Source organism: Malus sylvestris, chromosome 12 (genome assembly GCF_916048215.2).
Source record: "Malus sylvestris chromosome 12, drMalSylv7.2, whole genome shotgun sequence".
In the NCBI taxonomy this organism is placed as follows: Eukaryota; Viridiplantae; Streptophyta; class Magnoliopsida; order Rosales; family Rosaceae; genus Malus; species Malus sylvestris.
Window position 1 is genome coordinate 20663468 of NC_062271.1, and position 23022 is coordinate 20686489.

The window sequence follows — 23022 nt, forward strand, 5'->3', positions numbered from 1 at the left end:
ATTGAAATTTTTTGTTTCTAGACTAAGAAAAATCAGAGTGGGACCCTCCTACGCGTAAACGTGAAGGCGATGGTTGAAGGCTTGGAGCAGTGTAGGAACACAAAGAGCCCAATGAGAGGCAGCCGACTAACCCACCGCTGCCACGCGGATTGGGGAGCGCAATCTCAATCAAACTTGACCACGAGTCTTCAATCGCAACGGGAAAGCAATCCCAGCCGTCCATCGTCATCACATCCCACGGCTCCAAAACTCTAGGGTTGTAGAACGTTCTGGAATTCGAACCCCCCAACTCTATATAAACCTTGTGGATACTCCTCTTCCTCTCATTCACACTGCAAAACCGTAACGGCCGCATTGTTCTAGCTCTCTTCATTTTTTCGTTCCAAACAAACCCTAGATTGCTACAATGGCCGGTAAAGGAGAAGGTCCGGCCATCGGAATCGATCTTGGTACCACTTACTCATGCGTCGGTGTCTGGCAACACGACCGTGTTGAGATCATCGCCAACGACCAGGGTAACAGAACCACCCCGTCGTACGTCGCTTTCACTGATACCGAGCGGTTGATCGGAGATGCCGCCAAGAATCAAGTCGCCATGAACCCCATTAACACCGTCTTCGGTAAGATCTGAGCTCCTTGTTCTGTCTCCTTCAGTAGATTATAGATCTGTATTGTTTTTTTGGCTAGTTCCTGGATCTGTATTTTTGTATATATTCGCGTATAGATCTGTATTTTGTTTCTAGTATTTAGATCGGTGGATGTCATCAGATTCCTTTTCGTTCATTGGCTTTGTAAAATGCATATTGATTTGATTTGTGGTAGAGAGGTTTATGGTTGCTGATTTAGATTGGATCTGTAGTTAACGATTTGGATCTGTGAATTGGAAGTTTTGTAATTTGCATGTTAGATCTTATAAAACAGCATCTTAGTTCTGTAAAAGTATGATTACAATGATTATTTTCTCGAAAATTTGAATTTTATTTGATAATTGTAGTTCTTTGTGATGTTCAAGCTAGTTTTGATTCATATATATTGGGTTTATGTGCAAATATTTTCATTGTACTGTGATTGATCTGTTAAAACATGGATTAGTATTGTATGGATTAACTTTTTGAATAATTGTTTTAATAATATGATTGCAGTGATTGTATGTTGATTGTGAAATAAGTATATTGTGGTTGATATGATTGGCTAATCTTCGATTTGTTAAAATTGCAGATGCTAAGCGGTTGATTGGTCGTAGAGTTACCGATGCCTCTGTCCAGAGCGACATGAAGTTGTGGCCATTCAAGGTTACCTCCGGCCCCGGTGACAAGCCCATGATTGGAGTCTCCTACAAGGGAGAAGACAAGCTCTTCGCCGCTGAGGAAATCTCCTCCATGGTCCTCATCAAGATGCGTGAGATCGCCGAGGCCTACCTTGGCAGCACCATCAAGAACGCTGTTGTCACAGTCCCTGCCTACTTTAACGACTCCCAGCGTCAGGCAACCAAGGATGCCGGAGTTATTGCCGGAATCAATGTCCTCCGTATCATCAATGAGCCCACCGCTGCCGCCATTGCTTATGGTCTTGACAAGAAGGCCACCAGCGTTGGTGAGAAGAATGTTTTGATCTTCGATCTTGGAGGTGGTACCTTCGATGTGTCTCTTCTCACCATTGAGGAGGGTATCTTCGAGGTCAAGGCCACAGCCGGTGACACCCATTTGGGAGGAGAAGATTTTGACAACAGAATGGTGAACCACTTCGTTCAGGAGTTCAAGAGGAAGAACAAGAAGGATATCAGTGGCAACCCCAGAGCACTCAGGAGGTTGAGGACATCCTGTGAAAGGGCGAAGAGAACCCTCTCTTCCACCGCGCAGACCACCATCGAAATTGACTCCCTTTATGAGGGTATTGATTTCTACTCCACCATCACCCGTGCCAGATTCGAGGAGTTGAACATGGATCTTTTCAGGAAGTGTATGGAGCCAGTCGAGAAGTGTTTAAGGGATGCCAAGATGGACAAGAGCAGCGTCCATGATGTTGTGCTTGTCGGAGGATCCACCCGTATTCCCAAGGTGCAGCAGCTTCTCCAGGACTTCTTCAACGGCAAGGAGCTTTGCAAGAGCATCAACCCTGATGAGGCCGTCGCCTATGGTGCTGCGGTTCAGGCCGCCATTCTTAGCGGAGAGGGCAACGAGAAGGTTCAGGACCTTCTTCTGTTGGATGTCACCCCTCTTTCCCTTGGATTGGAAACCGCTGGAGGTGTCATGACTGTTTTGATCCCGAGAAACACCACCATCCCCACCAAGAAGGAACAGGTCTTCTCAACCTACTCCGACAACCAGCCCGGAGTCTTGATCCAGGTGTACGAAGGAGAGAGAACCAGAACCAGGGACAACAACTTGCTCGGAAAATTCGAGCTCTCCGGAATCCCACCTGCACCCAGAGGAGTACCCCAGATCACCGTCTGCTTCGATATTGACGCTAATGGTATCTTGAATGTCTCGGCGGAGGACAAGACCACCGGACAGAAGAACAAGATCACAATCACCAACGACAAGGGCAGGCTGTCCAAGGAGGAGATTGAGAAGATGGTTCAAGAGGCGGAGAAGTACAAGTCGGAGGACGAAGAGCACAAGAAGAAGGTGGAGGCCAAGAACGCCTTGGAGAATTACGCCTACAACATGAGGAACACCATCAAGGACGAGAAGATTGGCGCCAAGCTGCCGCCGGCCGACAAGAAGAAGATAGAGGACTCGATCGAGACTGCCATCCAGTGGTTGGACAGCAACCAGCTGGCGGAGGCGGATGAGTTCGAAGACAAGATGAAGGAGTTGGAGAGCATCTGCAACCCAATCATCGCGAAGATGTACCAGGGAGCTGGAGGCGACGGTGCCGGTCCAGTTGATGACGATGCTCCTCCCAGTGCCAGCGGCCCAGGCCCCAAGATCGAGGAGGTCGACTAAGTTTCTGCCGCAAGGGTTCTCATGTCGTTTATTGGGATTATTTTGGTGTTTTGGACACTTTTTTATTAATGTTTTTATTTTTGGGCCTTGGAATTATAGATCACGGCCTTTTTTTAATTTCAATTTTTGCATTTGCAGAAGCTTTATATAGGCACCCGGACCTAAACTATATTTTTTAGCCAGTTATAAAGAAGTTTTCTTTTGGCTAACACGCTCTTTTGTTGTTCCTAATCTCTGAGGTATTTTCTAGTAACAAGATTGCTGTTTTTGAAAATGGAAAACAGTTTTTGGATCCTCGAATCCAGAAAGTTTTGTAAACCGTCTATCACGGCGTGAGAGTGTTATCTAGAAGGTTAGGAACAAGATATAGAAATAGAGAAGGAGGGGTGAGTCAACGGCAGCATGTTAAGGACAGCAAGACACGTGGGGTGGGGGTGTCTAAGTGTGTCGTGCCGGGAGTGGGGTCCTTTACTGGCACTTTACATTTCTTATTTCACGTAACAAAATGATTTCGGACCCCATTAGTTAGTTGTATTGCTTCTTCATAATTGTGTTAAAAGAGTATGAATTTTATGTAAAGACAAATTCAGAAATTTTGATTGACTTTAAAGATTAAAGAGTTGAGTCACTTAATTAATTGAGATATTTTGGTTATTTGAGCGAAAAATTTAGAAAATCACGTTCTAGCAAGCTAGCTAAATGTTTAACTTAAGCTAAAATAACAAGTATTTTTGGGAGTGGTGGCTAACCAAATTAACATTTTGGTCATTTGGCTATAACTTCCTATCTCTTTCTTCCATCTCTCTCTAAATACAGCAATTATTAATGTATAACTAGAATGCTACATTGAACAAATAAGAAGAATCTAAACCCTTTCTGTGCTGTTGCAAAAACCCAACCTAGATTGAAATTTTAGTCACCACCTTTGCTCTTGCTCGGGGTAGGCGGCAACCGGCTACTCCCTTGCTCTTTTCCTCCTTCCCACCCTTCTCTACCCTTACCCTTTTTTCCTCCCCTCTCATCTCCTTTTTCCCTTCCCCCTCACAGCATCCCACCCTCTCTTCCTTCCCCCTTTACAGTCTTCTTTTTATTTTAGTTATCCTCTTGAGTTTTATCTCAGTTTTCTTTGTGTTTGGTCTCAATTACCCCTATTCTTGTCTTAGATTTGGGCTTAATGTCACTTACCCGGCGTTTTTCGCCTCCTTTTATTGCTTTATGTTGTTTACTTTTTCTTCCTCCTTCCCCCTTAGTAATTCCATCCCCACCCCATCCTGTGCTCGAATCTACGACTTCAATCAAAAATTGGATATCAGATCCATTTCTCTCCCATACTTCCCCTCCCCCAACCGGCATGCCGGATCCTCATTGAGACCAAAGCATTTTGCAACCTCCGCCACAATAAGGGTATTTTACATATCCCTTAGCCTCACTTTCTAACCATAAGGTACTTTGTTTATATATATTTGCAGGAGCTCATGAAAGGGGACTTGAATCCAGTGTCTACTTTCTCAGTTTGGAGTTTGACTTTCTCCAAGGATGTGACAACGGTGGCGACTTGGTTTATGCTGCTTTAGGGTTTCTCTATTGTTTGTTTTTGCTACCTTCGGTGCCTAAGTTTGTGTGGGTTTCCCGCTGTATCTTGGGTTATTGCTCTTCCTTTGCTTAAGCCTTTTATTTTATCTGTTGTTGTTTAGCTGGCTCTTTTTTAGCCTTGTGCTTGTTTTTAACAAAAGTAATCTTATTTGACCAAAAAAAAAAAAAAAAATTAGTGCATAATATTGCACCGCTTGAGATTAGAAAAACTACAGCCGAGATTATACGATGTAAATGATATATTGGTAAACCACAACATAGCCTTCCGCGCTCTTTAGCCTTCGCCGCCGAAGATGTCCTTACTATGGCCTCAAATAATCAATCTTCCCACATGAAGATGGAGAGAGGCGTTCTCCATCCCTTTGCAAGGATAAAGTAGGTGATTATTCCTTACTGAACCAAATGACATGGAATATTTACGTGTCAAGCAAAGTGAGGATACTGTCTGAACTTGGAAAAAGTGGAAATATAAATAGAGTAGTGCCAAAGAGACGAAATTTGAAGATAAACTTTGCAAACTAAGACAATATTCAAAGATGTCAAATTATAAGTGGTATGTTATGTAATCAAATTTGAATATAGAAGTAAGTTCTAACCGATATGTCAATCCACATAAGATTGACATATCAATTTTCATATGTCAAATTTGACATATTAGGAAATGTGATGTCAAATAATTTTTATTTTTTTATTATGTGGATCTCAATAATGCACGAATTATAGATCTTGAAAACTTATTTTAATTGATTTCTTTTTAAAATGGGTTCTAGAAATATCATTTTTTATAGCAAATGAAATATCATTTATAACAAAAAGACATATCGGTTGGAAAAATAGAAAATTTGACATTACCATGTCAGCTATCAAATTAACATTTGCTATTTATCTTTTGACACCTCCGTTAAAATGCTTTAAATGACGTGTCACCAATAAAATCATGAGCATGCTTATCAACACTTAAGTAATAATCCAATCATCAACTTTTATGTCATTTAATTTATAAATTTTTATCTACAAATTTAATTTCTCAAATATTATCCATATAAATATCAGCACATCAAAATTGGCATGAAGGACATTTGAAGCAACAAGCAACAACCCACCAAGATTGACCTCTTCTCCTTCTCTGCCACCACCCTTTCCTATTCCTTCCCTCCGCCGAGGCGCTGACTTCCCTTTGACTGACCGGCCCTTCAGCAATTTTTTTAATAATCAAATGCAACCCTCTCATACAATATGAATTTACTCCTTAATTTGGAACTCAATAACGGAAAAAGAAAGGTTACGAATTTACGGTGAAAATACAAGTGACATAACGATATTGCACGTAATGTAATGGTGTTTAACACGTTGAGGTTGATAGACATTTTATGAAAATACGCATGATTATTAATACAATTTGCATCCTATATGATCCAATAAACTCTAAAAAATGGTGTGCTTGAATTTATTTTTTTCTTTCATTGTACTAGAATAAAAAAGATAAGGGTCCAAATAAAGTTACAAGATTGAAATTCAAACTTAAAATCTCTTCTAATGTTTAAAAAAAAAACGTAACACTAAATTATGAGCTAGTTGACGAGTTACGTTATTTAATACTATCATCATAGTGAATTGCAAGATTCGATACCTACTTATTTGACAGTAAGTATTTTGTTCCTAGTTAATCACTTTTGACCCAATTTCTCTAACAACACCACCACCGTGAACAGAAAAGAACACAAATCTTTTGTGCTTTTGGTGAATAAAGTGGTATATTCCCACAACCTACATCTTTTTGGAAATATCCAATGAATCATAAACCCTAATGCCACGTCGCCTTCCTCAAAATATCTCCTCTCTTTTGACGTGCTCGATTACCAGCTACTTAGATATTTTTCTCAACCAGATTACGACTTCCACAAATTTTATTCTAATCATAAAGCAAAAGCCATTGCCACACACTCGCAAAGACACTAGAGATGGAGTAGCCTTTAGTCTGTCCAAATTCCACTATAGTCCCACTGGCGTGGAGGAGTTAAAACCCTAATACGACTTTCAGTTTCGAGTTCTGATTTTGTTAAAAACGGATTGTAACTCAGGTCGTTAACCGATTTTATAAAAAATAATTTGTAGCTTAAGTTGTTAAGAGTGTATATTAAAATACTCGAGATCATGTATTTCATTATTTTCTCCTAACAAAAAGTCCGACTCTTGTAACTGTGACACATGTCCTGCTTCAAAGTTTTTATTTTTTATTTTTTAAGTGTTGATTAAACAAAGGAGGAAAATGTTAAGGGCCAAAGACGTAAGAATCCTTGTGTATTTGTTGCTAACTGCTACTCAGCTAGTGGATTTTTATCAATTAAATATGACAAAATTGCATAATCTATTCTCCCAAGTATGACTGTTCAAACCACTCTTGGCATAACATTACTGTTAAGACCCAACCACGGCAGTATGAACGAATTGATCTCTATTTTGAGATTCAACCCTGCCCCGTTTCGGTTCATAAAAAGAAATAAAATATCTGAAAAAGTAATTATAAATTAAATCTCAATTATTGAACTAATCAAATCAAATATCAACATCGTCCTAATAATTGATTATTTACACAATTGGAATTAAAAAAAAAATGATCGTTTCAACCAATTTCTCAATATAAATTGAAATATGTAATCATTAATTCATTGGCATCATGCCCTTTCAATAAAGAACCAGCTCATACAACCAGAGAGAGTGTTATAAGCCATTGCCACAAGCTACGAAAGCGAGAAAGAAGAAAACAAAATCATATTTTGATGTATCCACAAGGCAAATTAATCTACAGTTTAACGACTCGAACCGAATCAAAATCAAGAATTTTGTGACAAATCTTTACAAATTAAGAAAATAATGAGAGTCGATCCATAACCAGATGCATAGATTAGTAGCATAAACTGAAAAGACAAATGTGAGAAGCACATTTTTGTTTTCCTTGATGCAATACACTTTATGGTACAGAAGTTAGTAGAACAATGCACCAACCATGACAATAAACCCTTACAGACCTCTATGAATGCCTAATCTCAAGTCAACATAAGATCGTTGCCCCCGAGGTGAGGGCGGAGGCAAACACGAACCTCGTGTTCTTCTGGCCCGGCGCGGAGTTTTGGAACCATAATCTCAAGCACAGAACCTGGCCCGTCGTAGTAAGCTTCTATGTTAGCGTCTTCAGGAATGCGGGTGGCAAGCGGGATCTCTCTGACAAACTCTCCTGGGGGACAATGCTCAGAGGCTGGATCCGTAAGCATGAAAGTCCGATCATGTCTCTTGATGTATGGCAAGCGGGACGTGCTTATACAAGATACCTTAATGATGCCTTGAGTAAGAGTATTCCTCCAAGAAACTTTCACCCTCTGAAGATCCACAAAGGGTAAGCTGATGATGATTAAATAACCTGCATCATCCTCATAGATTGTTTTGGCAGCTGTAACAGGCCCGTAGACATTCTTCATTACGCCACTAAATTGATTTGGCCATTGCACCTCATTTGGGTGGGTTTCCGTATCTGGGATTCGATCAGACGGAGGATTAACAGCCAGGTAGCAATCATCATCATTCCCGTGGGGGAAAAACTCCTTCCTCCTCTTGCTGACAGGAGATAAGTCCATTCCATCAGAATTGTTGTTGTTAGATGGCTGGGTAGACAAATTTAGCCCAGATCCATTCAGAAGTTTCTTTGAGTGGGAATTGGGCGCGCTCTTTATTGGAGCTGGTGGCCTCTCAAGCTCAAAATCTGTATTCGGAAGGTTTCTCCACGAACTAAAATCGCCTGCTTCTGTAGGAATTGTGAAGTTCACATCCCTCCCAGTCAGTTCCATCCACCTTTTACGGTCTTCTTCATCAAGAGCAATCAAATTAGGTGCCCGAACAAGCTCAATCCCATGCACACACTGGGGGTTTGAAAGACCCCTATAATGCTTCCGCTGCATCCTGTGAGATCGAACAAAACCCTTGTCAACACTAAACGGAAATGGACGCTCCCCTTGGCGGGAATGCCCATTCATGTAGCTCCTTAGCTGCATCTTCCCCAATGCATTCTCAGGCCTCTCCTTGAAAACCCACATGTACATGTTCTCCATGTCATGCTGAACCATGAAAACATCGAGCTTGAGATCAGATTTATCAAACCCAGAAACCCCCTTGCTGTCCCGGACAATTTTGGCCATTGACTTCTCATTGAATGCGGGCTTGAAGTAAAAACTGAAGAAGAACCAAGCGCCCCATATGCTGTCTACTCGCTTGGCGCATTTCCGTCCAACCTTGGGGATCGTCAGCAAAGTCTCAGTCTCATACACCTGGGGACCAAGCCCAACATCTAGAATATCACAAGCGTCTGAATTCCACGAAGGCGGAGGTGGGCTGCGCTCGGCTGACAGGGGCAAGTTGATATCAGGGGGGCGGGAAAGTATGATCTGTCGATTCATCTCCAAATCCAATTCGTCGTGAGAGGAAGCGCTGGAATCCATGGACAATAACGTGGACGGGTGGTGATTCTCCATTGACAGGGCCGTGAGCAGAGAATCTCCCATTTCAGCTGAACAACTCCTGGGTGGGGATTGTTGCTGGTGGATTGAATATTTCCATTTTCCCAAAAACAATTCAAAGAAAGAACTTCATCACATCAATCAATCCCCACTATATCTCCCCTCCATCAAAACCCTAGATTTATCAAACCAGATAAGAAATTCCTCACACACGCACTTCAAATTTTCAACAATATAAAACAAAATTCAATATCCCCCAACAAATAAGTTATAAAAATAAATAAAATTTCTGAAAAAAATCAATCAGGTGAAATTATAGTACATAATTTATTTCAATCACTAAGTTACTAACTATGGAGGGAGAGATATTTCTAAAAACGCTATAGAAAAACTGTACCCAACCCTATCCCAAGAATCTCCTGAATTCCACCAGACCCAGGTGGGAGACACTGAATCATAACCATCAAATCCATGAATTAAAAAAAAAATCTAAAAAAGCAAAAACCCACCTAAAAAGCACAAATTTAATCCCAAAAAAAGCTAAAAATCCAGAGAACCCAGAAGCAGAAAATCGAAGTAGGGATCTTGAAAGAGATTACCTTTTGGGATAAGCATCGGGGAAGCGGAAGCAAGAGGAACCTCCAGAGGCGACCATGATGCTCATCTCCAGCATATCATCAACTACCATGTTTGCTCTTTCCTTATTCCAGTTTTAATTATCTTTAATTTCTCTCTAATTTTTAATTGAAAATTTAATTAAAATTTTGGGTAATTTGGCGTCCGAAAATACAGAGACGTGCGAGGAGGGTGAAAGAAAGAGGGCTAAAATTGGATTTGGGATTTAGGGTTTGGCGGTGGGAAACGGGATTTGAGAGTTAGAAAGGGAAATCAGAAACGTGCGGGAGCGTATACTTATAAGAGGTGGTGGGTTAACGCCCCCACTAGCTGTCACCCGTTTGGGCTGCCGTTACCGCCTTGACGGTGTTTGTTTGGAACAGGACTTGGCTGCTGAATTTTCAGCAGCCACTCCTGCTTATCTCCAATCCCGTGTGAATACGTGTCTAAGTTTTGATTGTTCAGCAGCCAAGTTAATTCCGTTTGTTTGCACCTTCTGGCTTTTTTTTATTTATTTCTTTTTGGGTCTGAATTTTGTACTTTTGGGTTTGGATCGTGAATTCTCCAAATTGAATCAGAATTTATCATTTTTGTTATTATCTACGAAAGAATCCAACTATTGACCTAATTTTATTATCTTCTATTTTTTGTTTGTTAACTCAAATATTTTTGGGTGGTGCTATGTACATTAACTTCGTGCGTCAAATGTTATGGAACATTCTACATCATATATAAATTTTTATTATAATTAATTTTTTTATTAAACAATAAATTTTGTTAAATTAGATATTAGATTAGCCTTCGATGGAATTTGAATTTACGTCGTTATGCAAGGACTCAACACTTTTCTACTATGTTGAAGGGCCACTTGGTTTAGTGTAAAATTGAGTGGTGACACGTCCATTAGAGTACAAATTTAGTGTTCACAGTATTATTCTTTTGTTATTATTTATTCAGTATTTTGAGTTTAGTCAAGTTAAGTTTTTTTTTACAAAATGAACCTCGGCTGCATGAGTGAATGTTGTTACCCAATTGAATTACAAGCTACTTACATTTAGTTAAGTTAATTACAATAGCATATTTTTACACCAGTGTTTGAATCTTCTTTTGTGGATTAAATTATCATATCGCTTATAAAAGGTTTGCATTTAATTTACAAGTTAAACCACAAAAAGAAAAATCTACATTTAGGTGCAGAAAACGAGCACATTGGTCTAACAAATTTTGGCAACACCCATGTTTATTGGTCAATCCAAACAACTTGAAGGAATAGACCAATTTCATATGCTTATATAATTGCACCAGTTTACCAAATAAAAAAATAAATTAATCATGCTGTCATAATAAGAAACACTAAATTTCACAAAAGCAAGTGTTGACTAGACTTGTATTATTCCCCTTCTTATCATTCAACTCTTATCCCTATCTTTCTCTTTTGCCACTTGCTTTTAACTAATTTACAATACTACCCATTTTATTTTGAAAGTTATTTTCATTTAAATTAAGGATTACAACAGTTAGCAAATGAAAACAGCTTGTTTGGGATTGCTTAATTTTTTTTAAAAGCAGCTTCTTAAAAAGTTGGGGCTCTAATTGTGTTAAGTAAATAAAAAAAATGTTTTTTTCTTTTTCAAAATTATGGGTCCAAAACAGTAGAAATCAGAAACAGCTTTACACATGCTTCTCAAAAAAGTGTTTTTTTCTTTAGAGACAGATGAATAGTACCAATTAATGAAACTTTCATGCTACCAATCTTACCCCCATATTTTTTTTTTACTAAAAATACTTTTAACACTATAATTTATCAAACACTTACTGCTTTTTTGTTTTGTTCACAAATATTTATTATTACATGACAGCAGATGCAGTTTTGAAAAAAAAAAAAAAAAAACATAGTAACTCCTGACTAGCCAACTGTTCATATCGGATAGGAACATGTCATATACATTCCCATAAAGCCATAACCACGAAAAATAATACATATCTATTTATAATCACCAAATTACCATTGCGTATTCTCATAACCAAACCATTAAGTAACGAAGTCCCATTAATTAACGATTTATCCATTTCATCAATAAATACTTTTTTATTTTCTCATAATTAATGAAACAAATCTTTGATTAGATGATGTCAAGCAACATTAAAAAGAATTTATGAATAAAAAAAATTATGAATGGAGAACCTAACCATAAAACATCCACATCCAAAACCAAAAATTATGATTAGAGAAAATAAAAATAGTGTATAACCGTACAATACTTGATTGTTGACGTTTATGATTAAATCTCTACCCTTCATCTTACTTTATTTTGGTTCATAATTGTCGTCATGAAAGTAGTAATTGGGATAGTCATTGTCTTTTAGAGCAACTCCACCCATGGAGCCTTTCCTCCTGGCAATCCACTATTGAATCCACCATTTTGAACAGTAACTGCCTTTAATGAATAGTAACTACCATTAATGAACAGTAATTGCCATTTGCATCTCCACCCTTGGAGCCCTCCCCCTGGCAATAGGCAATAAAATATTAGTTTTTTTTGTTTGTTTAAATAATACAAAATAAAATTGTTGATGCACAAAATCAGCGAAGACTTTGGTACAACAGAAAGTGTCAGGTTTTGTGACCTTCGCTTGGTTGCTTCGGTCACTAGTGAGGATAAGTACGTAAATGAATAGAGACAGAGAAGCAAACACAGGATGTACGTGGTTCGCCCAAATTAGCTACGTCCACGGAGTAGAGGAGTTCTTATTAGTAGTGAAGGGCTTACACAAGTACAAAGGATCAAGCTCTCAATTTAGTGAGTTCTTGTGAATGATTTAACACAAATGGCATTAGGCAATATTGTGGGGGAATGACCCCTATTTATAGAAAAACTTGTAGCTTTGTCACATTGACATGTGTCATGTTATGATTGGTTCTTGATGTCGACACGTGCTGCGCTCTGATTGGCTTCTAATCTTGACACGTGTCGAGTAGTGATTGGCCTCCTGGTCGGAGGGGAACTCTTCTGGGTCCTTGACAGTATAGCGTTGGCCGGTGCTCGGTAGTTTCGGGATTGGTCAAGTATGGTACAAACAGTGCTCCCCTAAGTTCCCGAGTGAGGGAAACTCCTCAGTTGGGGACTTGCAAGATCCAATCCCTTGAGTAATCACGAAACTTCTAAGTACCGAAGTGTGGTCTAATCTTCATCTGCCCTTCTCTGGAAGTACCTTTCCTCCATCCGGGAATGGTGTACTTAGCTGATGTTGACGCACAAGGTAATGTATCAATTTCACTTGAAGCTTAGTTGTAGTTTCGGGCTTAGTCAAGTGTGATACAAACCCTATAGTAGGAGTCCCCCAAGTCGCCGAGCTAGGAGATCTGCCGAAAGAGGTGACAGACAAGGTAAGCAGTCAAACTTCCAAGTAAGCAACCCAGGATCAGAGGTTTGACGTCGGCTTCCGGTTGATTGTTCTCATTCTCCTTGTCTCTCATTCAACTGCCAGGATAAGGAGAAGCAAATGGATAAGAGATGATATGAGATACTTTTGCTTTTGAAGAAGTAACTTTCCACAGGCTTATTCTTGAACTGTGCTGGAGGGTTTTCTGGTGCCCTTCAGAGTATAAGGCCGACTCAAAAATTTGAGGGTCAAAACAAGTCCATCAAATCTAGAGTACGTTCGACCTTGATGATATGGGATACTTTTGCTGTTGACGGAATAATGAATGTGGTATGGAAAGGTGTCGTGCTGTAGTGATCTGTTTCAGCTCACCGTTGAACCTTCTGCTTCAATCTTTTGCATGGCAGAAGTGGTGTGCAACCTTTGCATTTAAATGGTCCTTCAGAACATTCCTTCATAGTGACTCATCCACGCTTGGCAGCTTCAGTGTAAAGAGCCAATATCTGATCAACTGTCATGAGGTATTTGCCGGTGGAATTCGTGACCTTGACAGCAGTTGAGGATGAGTACTCGAGAGCAATGCTAAGTAAGCAACCAGGCAAAGGCTCCAGGCAGTCAGTTCCAAATTGGAGGTTTGATTTCAGGTTCCGACTGACTGCTCTCTTTCTCCTTGTCCTGCAGGTGTAGACAAGGACAAAGACAAAGACAGGAAGAAAGCATGATATGGGATACTCTTGCTTTCGACCCTGATGATATGAGATACTCTTGTTCTTGGTGTGGCTTATTTGCTGAGGTATTATCGGGGGGAAATAAAGCTGAGTATTTCGAGAGGTTATGTTGAGGGTGCCTTTTCGAATGCGAGAAAGGGTTGAGCATTTTTGCAGGTTTTCCTGTCCGTTGAGGAGGGAGGTCAATGTATATAGGGATTTCCCAATAACAAGTAGTAATGCTATTCCTTTGCCCTTCTTGGTCACAGCAATGTAGTGGGAGCTGCCAGCTTCACGTGTTTTAATTTTGTCAGAGCACTTTGAAAAAGTGGTATGTGGTATCTGGAAAGCTGATATTACGTGTGAAGATTACAGACAAGCTTTATCTAAGGAAATCTGGCTCTCGAAGTTCTGAGAGTTGTGCCTCTTCGGTTTTCGAACAAGCAATCCCGTTGAAGATCTGACTCTCGAGATTCGGAAAGCGGTGCTACTCCGGTTTTTGAGAAAGTAATTATGTTGAGAGTCTTTTCTCGAATGTGAGTAAAGGTTGGACGTTCTTGCCAACCTGTCTTGCCGCAAAACACGGAGGTCGACACACATAGGGACTTTCCAGTTGTCAAGCAGTGGTGCTGTTCCTTTACCCTTATGGGTAATAGTAGGGTAGCTGGAACTTCGAAATTCTCGTGCCTAAACTTTGTCAGAGATCTTTGACAAAGTTATATGTGGTACCCGAGGAGTTGATGGTGCATATGGAGAGCGGTGATTGAACAGTAAGATTCACGTGCTTTCTACTTCACCAGAAATCTTCGACAGATTGCCCGTAATTTCCGCAAAGCTGATTGTGCATGTGACAGGTGCTGACGAGGCTGCAAAAGCAGGTGCTTCTTCGATTTCTGAGATCGGCCCTCGTGGCCTCTGAGCAGCCCAGCTTTTGAGAAAGCAAACGCCTCTTCGATTTCTAAGATCGGCCCTCGTGGTCTCTGAGCAGCCCAGCTTTTGAGAAAGCAAACGCCTCTTCGATTTCTGAAGCTCCGTCGAGTGCAGATTTTTATAGAGGCTGGCATTAAGTTCCACAGCACACTTGAATCTCTACCAGTAGAAGCTCATTTCTTGCACTTCTAAGATCTTGATTTGTCTGACCTCTTCCTTCTTCAACACATTTGAAAATGTCTGGACCCTCCGACCGTCGTTTTGACCTGAACCTTGGAGAAGAGACAGCCACGCCTTCTCCAGACAACATATGGCGCCCATCCTTCATATCCCCTACTGGTCCTCTTACCGTTGGGGATTCTGTGATGAAGAATGATATGACCGCTACAGTGGTGGCCAGGAACCTTCTCACTCCCAAAGATAACAGACTACTTTCCAAACGGTCTGATGAGTTGGCTGTTAAGGACTCTCTGGCTCTTAGTGTTCAGTGTGCAGGTTCTGTGTCTAATATGGCCCAACGCCTATTTGCTAGAACCCGCCAAGTTGAATCATTGGCTGCTGAAGTGATGAGTCTCAAACAGGAGATTAGAGGGCTCAAGCATGAGAATAAGCAGTTGCACCGGCTCGCCCATGACTATGCTACAAACATGAAGAGGAAGCTTGACCAGATGAAGGAATCTGATGGTAAGGTTTTACTTGATCATCAGCGGTTTGTGGGTTTGTTCCAAAGGCATTTATTGCCTTCGTCCTCTGGGGCTGTACCTGGTAATGAAGCTTCAAATGATGAACCTCCAATGCCTCCTCCTTCTGGGGTTTTGTCAAGTACTGAGGCTCCGGATAACCACCCTCCGGTGCTTTCTCTTTCTGGGGCTCTACCGACTGCTGAGACTTCCCCTAAGCAACCTTTGTGAAGGCTCCCTTTTGTTTGTTTATTTTGACTCATGTATATGTACATATTTGTGGCTTATCGAAAATATTAATAAATAAGCTTTGCTTCATTTCAACATATTGTGTTAAATACACCAAAGCCTTCTTCATAAAGTTCTTTGAATTTTTGCTTTTGTTGAAACCTGTATTGTTGAAGCTTTGTGAGTGAAGCATGTAGTTTGAGGTAGTGTTCCCTTAATTTCCCGAGTGAGGAAAACTTCTCGGTTGGAGACTTGAAAAATCCAAGTCACTGAGTAGTCACGAACTTTTGAGTACCAAGGCGTAGTAGCATATGGTGGGAGTCCCCCAAGTCTCTAGTCGAGGGAGTTGACGAATGAGGTGTCTTGCTAATAGTCCATGTCGCAAGTACCAAAACTTCATTCTTTTGTTTTCTAAGTGGTAGCCCCGGACTTTTTCTTCATAGATTTTGTTGATGAAGGTTGCTAGGCCCGAATAAGTGGAATTGCAGAAGGTGTAACCGTTGGTGCATTAACATCATAATGGAAGCATCACAATGATGGAAGCATCACAATGATGAAAGCATCATAATGATGAAAACACCATAATGATGAAACATCATAATGATGTTTCTTTGGTGGAATTGTTTTTCATTTCCCCTAACAACCGGAATTGTTTTTCAACATAACACCATCATCTGTAGGTCGAATCACAAAGTTGTCTTCATGAAAGTTGTTCGTTAATTCCTTAACTACAACATATCCAAATTGGAGAGCCATCGGAGCAGTACAACTCCAGAAATCCAGGTATGATGAGTGACTGTTTAGCATTTGTCTGTCAACCCGTCAGATTTGTTGTGAGCTTTGAAACTCTATTTTCTCTTGCTCAGATCAGCATGCTTTCTGCATTGAAGTTGTTCCTCAGCTTGTGAACTACAACATATCCAAATTTGAGATCCCTCGGAGCTGTATAACTCAAGAAACTCAGGTATGATGAATGACTGGTTATTATTTTTCTGTCAACCCGTCAGATTTGTTGTGAGCTTCGAAACTCCATTTTCTCTTATTCAGATCGGTATGCTTTCTTCATTGAAGTTGTTCCTCAGCTTGTGAACTACAACATATCCAAATTTGAGATCCCTCGGAGCTGTATAACTCAAGAAACTCAGGTATGATGAATGACTGGTTATTATTTTTCTGTCAACCCGTCAGATTTGTTGTGAGCTTCGAAACTCCATTTTCTCTTGTTCAGATCGGTATGCTTTCTTCATTGAAGTGGTTCCTCAGCTTGTGAACTACAACATATCCAAATTTGAGATCCCTCGGAGCTGTATAACTCAAGAAATTCAGGTATGATGAATGACTGGTTATGATTTGTCTGTCAACCCGTCAGATTTGTTGTGAGCTTCGAAACTCCATTTTCTCTTGTTCAGATCGGTATGCTTTCTTCATTGAAGTTGTTCCTCATCGACTCTTTCATAACATATCAAAAATTCAGGATGAACTAACGGTTAAATATTTCCAGATCTTCGAAACATCACAACAGCTTCGAAATCTGCAAGAAGCCGACTATCATGTTTGGAGCTTCAACACTTTAATTTCCGTCGCTCAAACAGAAATGGTTCCTTCTTGAAAGTTGTTCATATGCTCAAGAACTATAGGGTGTCCAAAATTCAGCTCCATTGGAGAAGAGCAGAGGTTGCAGAAATTTGATAGATGAAAGGAGGCGGAAGAGGGAGAGAGAGAAAAAGTCTCTTGGGTTGGATTTCTATTTTGGGGCAGATTCCAATTTTTGTAGCACCTTCATTATTGATGAATTGCTTGTACTTTTGTCCATTATGAAATTTGGGACTTTGGCTTGTTGTTGAATCTATTATAATATGTTTGGGAACATATATAAGTGAATAAATAAGAAGGAAAATTTTGGGCCCTTGTGGGTGTAAAACAAAAAATGTTTATGTTTACCCAAGTGTTTTTGTACAAGTTCAAGGGCATCTTGGGTTTTGTGAACAAAATTTGTTTATTTGGAGCAAGGTTTTGTGTTGAAGCTTTGTAGGTGAAACTTTGGTGTTGAAGCTTTGTGGGTGAAGCTTTGGAGGTGAAGCTTTTCGGGTGAAGCTTGTTGGGTGAAGCTTTTTAGGTGAAGCTTTGTGGGTGAAGCTTTTTAGGTGAAGCTTTTCGGGTGAAGCTTTTTGGATGAAGCTTTTTAGGTGAAGCTTTTCAGGTGAAGCTTTTTGGGTGAAGCTTTTTTAGGTGAAGCTTTGATGGTGAAGCTTTGTGGGTGAAGCTTTTTAGGTGAAGCTTTTTGGGTGAAGCGTTTTAGGTGAAGCTTTGATGGTGAAGCTTTGTAGATGAAGCTTTCGAGGTGAAGCTTTGATGGTGAAGCTTTGTAGATGAAAGTATGTAGAGGGAGCTTTCTAGGTGAAGATTTTTTAGGTGAAGCTTTGTAGGTGAAGCTTTGGAGGTGAAGCTTTTCGGGTGAAGCTTTTTGGATGAAGCTGTTTTTTTTTTTTTTTTTTTTTTTTTTTTTTGGCGCTTGACACGTTCTTCATTACATAGGATGCCAAACGGCTATAGCTCAACACTTGTACATCGTGAGTCTATTTGTAGTAGTACTTCAAGTGATCAGTGTTCCATGGATGGCCAAGGGTCTTGCCATCGGAGCTTCTAAGTGTGTAAGAGCCAGGGCGACTGATGCCAATGACTTCATACGGTCCATCCCAGTTTGGACTAAGTGTGCCTTCACTCGGGACTCTGTCGCAGAGTAATCTTTTCTTTAAGACCCAGTCTCCTATTTTGAAAGAACGAGGCTTGACCCTAGAGTCATAATAGTTGGAGATGCGCTGCTTGTAGGCGACATTCCTCAAGTGAGCTTGGTTTCTGTGTTCCTCGACTAAATCCAAGTTGAGGGTGAGTTGTTTGTCATTTTCACTTTGAATGTAGTTCTGGACTCGGAATGTTGCTTGCTCGAGCTCAACAGGGACAACCGCCTCTGTGCCAAAGGCAAGTGAGAATGGAGTTTCTCCTGTTGAAGTCCGATATGAAGTGCGATATGACCAAAGAACTTGGGGTACAAATTCTGGCCAACAGCCTTTAGCTTTGTCCAAGCTGGTTTTCAAAGTGCGCTTGATTATTTTGTTGATGGCCTCAACTTGTCCATTAGACTGGGGATGAGCTGGAGAGGCAAAACATAAGTTGATGTTGAACTTAGAGCAGAACAACCTGAACTTCTTGTTGTCAAACTGTCGCCCATTGTCAGTGACTATCGCATTGGGAATGCCGAATCTACAAAGGATGTTCTTCCACACGAAGTCTTCTATCTTTGCCACAATAATGGTTGCCAAGGGTTCTACTTCGGCCCACTTTGTGAAGTAGTCCACTGCAACGACTGCGTAACAGACTTTGCCCTTCCCTGCCGGCATTGGGCCGATCAAATCAAGTCCCCACTGGGCGAAGGGCCAAGGGCTGATCATAGGAGTAAGAGGCTCTGGAGGGGAATGAGGAATAGTCGCATATCGTTGACATTTATCACATGAGCGGGATACTTTGATGGCATCCTGGTGGAGTGTTGGCCAGTAATATCCTTGGCGAAAAGTCTTGTGTGCTAGGGACCGAGATCCAGCATGATCTCCACAGACTCCCTCATGTATTTCCCGAAGGACGATTTCCGCCTCGGCAAGCGTAAGACACCTTAAGTATGGCAGGCTAAAACCTCGCTTATAGAGTTCATCATTGATGATCAGGTAGCGGGTAGACTTGTATCGAATTTGCTTAGCCTGGACTTTATCATTTGGGAGGGTGCCATGAGCAAGGAAATTATAGATCGGGGTGATCCAACTATCCCCCCGTTGTAAGTTGCATACTTCTGCGGCCATGGTGCTTGGTGTTGCCAACAGTTCGACATGAATTTTTCTTCCAATCTTGTCTTCCACAGCTGAGGCAAGGCGAGCCAGGGCGTCTGCATGACTGTTTGCCGCTCGAGGAACTTGGGTGATCTGGTAGTGGAAGTGCTTGAGCAAAAGTTGTGTTTGCGCAAGATATGCTGCCATGGAGCTGTCCTTAGCATCAAAGTTGTTGGTAACCTGGTTGACCACTAATTGGGAGTCACTGAAAATATCAATTTGGTTAACCCCGAGGTGTTTGGCCAAACGTAATCCTGCTAGAAGGGCTTCATACTCGGCCTCATTGTTTGATGCCGTGAATTTGAAACGAAGAGCATACTCCATTGCTACTTTGTCGGGCGTAGTCAAGACTAGTCCCGCTCCACAGCCCTGTTGGTTGGATGAGCCATCAACATACAGACTCCATGCTGGGGTTGTTGGTTCTACTTTCTGAGCTTCCGATGGTAATGAAGCTACTGCTTCAGGTGTAGAAGCAATGTCAACAGGATATGTGAAGTCGGCGATGAAATCTGCTACTGCTTGGCCTTTTTCGGCTGGTTTTGGTTGGTAGGAGATGTCAAACTCACCCAATGCTATCGCCCATTTGATCATTCGTCCAGACGTGTCAGGACTCTGGAGTATCTATCGAAGAGGGTGATTGGTAAGCACGATGATGGCGTGTGCTTGGAAATAAGGGCGAAGTTTCCGAGCAGACATGACCAATGCTAGAGCTAATTTCTCAATGTTGGAGTATCGTGTCTCCGCATCTTGTAGGGCCTTGCTAGCGTAGTAGACGGGCCGTTCGACACCACTGTCCATTCGAATAAGAACAGAACTGACTGCTGAAGCCGAAACCGATAGATAGATGATGAGAGTGTCACCAACTTCTGGTTTGGAGAGCAGAGGGGCTTTACTTATGTACTCTTTGAGGTTCCTGAATGCCTTGGCACATTCCTCCGTCCATGTAATGTACTTCTTATTTCCCTTGAGTGCTTTGAAGAAAGGAGCACATCTGTCTGTGGCCTTAGAGATGAATCTGGTTAAGGCTGCCACCTTGCCAGTAAGGCTTTGGATGTCTTTTGAAGTTATTGGCTCTTTCATGTCGAGGATTGCTTTGATCTTTTCAGGGTTAGCTTCAATGCCTCGTTGGCTAATCATGAAGCCTAAGAATTTGCCAGAGCCCACGCCGAAGGCACATTTGTTGGGGTTCAACCTCATTCGATACCTCTTTAGAATGGTGAAAGTTTCATATAGGTCGGTGATGTGTTGGTCAGCATGTTTACTTTTGACTAGCATATCATCAACGTAAACTTCCATGTTCCTCCCAATTTGTTCGGCGAACATTGAATTGACCAGTCTTTGATAAGTTGCTCCTGCATTCTTTAGGCCGAAAGGCATGACTTTATAGCAATATAGTCCCCTGTCAGTAGTGAAGGTCGTATGTTCTTGGTCTGAGGGGTTCATGAGGATTTGGTTGTATCCTGAATAAGCGTCCATGAAGCTCAAGAGCTCACACCCTGCCGTAGAGTCTATAAGTCTATCAATGAGAGGAAGAGGGAAACTATCCTTCGGGCATCCTTTGTTTAGGTCGGTGTAGTCGACACACATTCTCCACAAGACCTTTTGAAGTAGGAGACTTTCCTTGGTCGGATTTTTCTTAACAAGGACAACATTTGCTACCCATGTTGGGTAATTGACTTCGCGGACGAAGCCTATGTCCTTGAGTTTTTCAACTTCTGCTTTCATCGCCTCGTATCGCTCAACATCATAAGATCTTCGCCTCTGTTTTACTGGTTTGGTCTTGGGATCAATACTCAAGTGGTGACAGATGATATCGGGAGAGATGCCCGGCATATCTTTATATGACCAAGCGAAGACCTCGGCGTTCTCTTGCAAAAAGGAGATCAGCGACAACCGAAGGGGTGGTGACAAAGTAGTGCCAATCTTCACCATGCGGTCTGGATGGTCTTTGGAGATAGAGACATTCTCTAACTCTTCGGCGGGTTGTGCTTGCTGGGTGAAGGAGTCATCTCGAGGGTCGTCGGGTTGACTGTTGCTATCAGGAAGATCCAAGTTCGCTTCATCTAGGCTGGTCTTTACGACTTGGTTATGTATAGAGAGAGTCTCATTGGGGACAGACAGGTGTTGTTGTTTGACTGAAGTGTTGTAACATGATCGTGCACTAAGCTGATCTCCTCTGATGTAGCCGTTGCCATGGGGGGTTGGAAATTTCATCAACAGCATATGCGTGGATACCATAGCCTTGAGATCATTGATGCTTGTGCGCCCAAAGATGACATTGTATGCCGTCGGGCAATTGACCACTAAGAAGTTAGTGGTAATAGTAGCTATGTAGGGGCCTGTACCAATGGTGAAGGGTAAGTGTATACTCCCTAAAGGTTGCACGATATCGCCAGAGAAGCTTATCAGAGGAGAAATCGAGCGATCTAGCAAGTGTTCAGCTACATTAAGTGCCTTGAAAGCTTCAGCAAACATGATATTGACTGAAGCACCTGTGTCTATCAGGATTCGTTTCACATCAAAATTTGCTATGTGAGCTTCCACGATCAGCGAGTCATTGTGAGGGTAGATTATACCTCTTTCTTCCTCAGGGTAGAAACATATCGGATCCCAGTTAGGCTTTTGATACTTCCCTCCCCTGATGTCTTCCACGTGAAACACTTGGTGACCAGGCCTCAGAATTCGTTCACTGTTTTTCATGGCCCTATTGGAAGATTCAGATATGGGTGTGCCGCCGCTTATGGAATATATGACATTCACCTGGCGTTGGTTACGGTTATCCCTTTGAGGGTGAAGGAGGAATTGATCAATTTTTCCTTCTCGTGCCAAAGCTTCAATACGATCACGGAGGATGATACATTTCTCGCTATCATGGCCGTTATGCTCATGGTAGCAACAAAACATGCCCGCGTTATTCGGGGGCGTGTAATCTGGGTGCCTCGGCTTTGGCTTTGGTATCAGGTGAGCTATGCTGGGGTAAATGGCCGCGCATGTGGCATTCAAGGGCGTGTATGTCTCATACCTTGGGGTAGGGGGTATCTTGACGCGGGTTTGACCCACTGCATTGACTGCCTGGGGGCGAGCGTTATTGTGGCGATACCCTTGGTTATCGGGATAGTGTCCCTTACTCTTTTTACTGAAATGAGAGTGGTGAGGATGGAAATCCTTCCTCTTGCCTTGAAATTGATATGTCTGTTGATTCGGCGAAGCATTATGCAAGGCATGGGGAGGTGCCACTGCTGTTTGGGAAGTCGAGGTCTTCTCATTTAGGTGAGTCTGGCTTCCACCTCCCACTTGTTGATAAAGGATGGTTGTAGGGGGTTTCTCCTGATATGTCTTTGCCTCGGCGGAGGCATGGTTATAAGCCTGCGCCATCACCTCAGAGTAAGTCTTCCAAGTATTGGCATTGATCATGTATTTAAAGAAACAATCACGTAGGCCTGCCGTGAAGGCTTTGAGGGCAGTCTTGTCGTCTGCCTCGGCACACCGGGAGTATTCATGGCTGAAGCGGCCAGCATACATACGTAATGACTCGTCTGGCTTCTGGCGGA

At 41.6% G+C, this 23022-nt stretch overlaps 2 protein-coding genes and 1 long non-coding RNA gene across 5 annotated transcripts; 2 read left to right on the forward strand and 1 right to left on the reverse strand.

Annotated features, from left to right (window-relative positions):
• The first annotated feature begins 298 nt into the window (after window positions 1-298).
• Window positions 299-3157, forward strand: LOC126591970 (heat shock 70 kDa protein 1). Its single transcript, XM_050257712.1, has 2 exons — window positions 299-620; window positions 1219-3157. Exons 1-2 carry the CDS (start codon window positions 407-409, stop codon window positions 2946-2948), a joined length of 1944 nt encoding a protein of 647 aa, XP_050113669.1. The 5' UTR covers window positions 299-406; the 3' UTR covers window positions 2949-3157.
• A 4225-nt stretch (window positions 3158-7382) lies between these two features.
• LOC126591971 (uncharacterized) lies at window positions 7383-9941 on the reverse strand. 2 transcript variants are annotated; one of them, XM_050257713.1, is made up of 2 exons: window positions 9649-9941; window positions 7383-9110 (listed from the first exon to the last, which is right to left on the reverse strand). In XM_050257713.1, the coding sequence occupies exons 1-2, from the start codon at window positions 9735-9737 to the stop codon at window positions 7589-7591; spliced, it is 1611 nt and encodes a 536-aa protein (XP_050113670.1). In that variant the 5' UTR covers window positions 9738-9941; the 3' UTR covers window positions 7383-7588. The 2 variants fall into 2 exon arrangements, with proteins under 2 accessions (XP_050113670.1, XP_050113671.1); XM_050257714.1 differs by having other exon boundaries at window positions 7383-9224.
• A 6280-nt stretch (window positions 9942-16221) lies between these two features.
• On the forward strand, window positions 16222-17631 carry LOC126591972 (uncharacterized). Of its 2 annotated transcripts, none has more exons than XR_007612555.1 (5): window positions 16222-16376; window positions 16460-16557; window positions 16641-16738; window positions 16822-16919; window positions 17003-17631. It is a non-coding gene; the product is annotated as an uncharacterized LOC126591972 (long non-coding RNA). The 2 variants fall into 2 exon arrangements; XR_007612556.1 differs by having other exon boundaries at window positions 17095-17631.
• Window positions 17632-23022: the final 5391 nt, after the last annotated feature.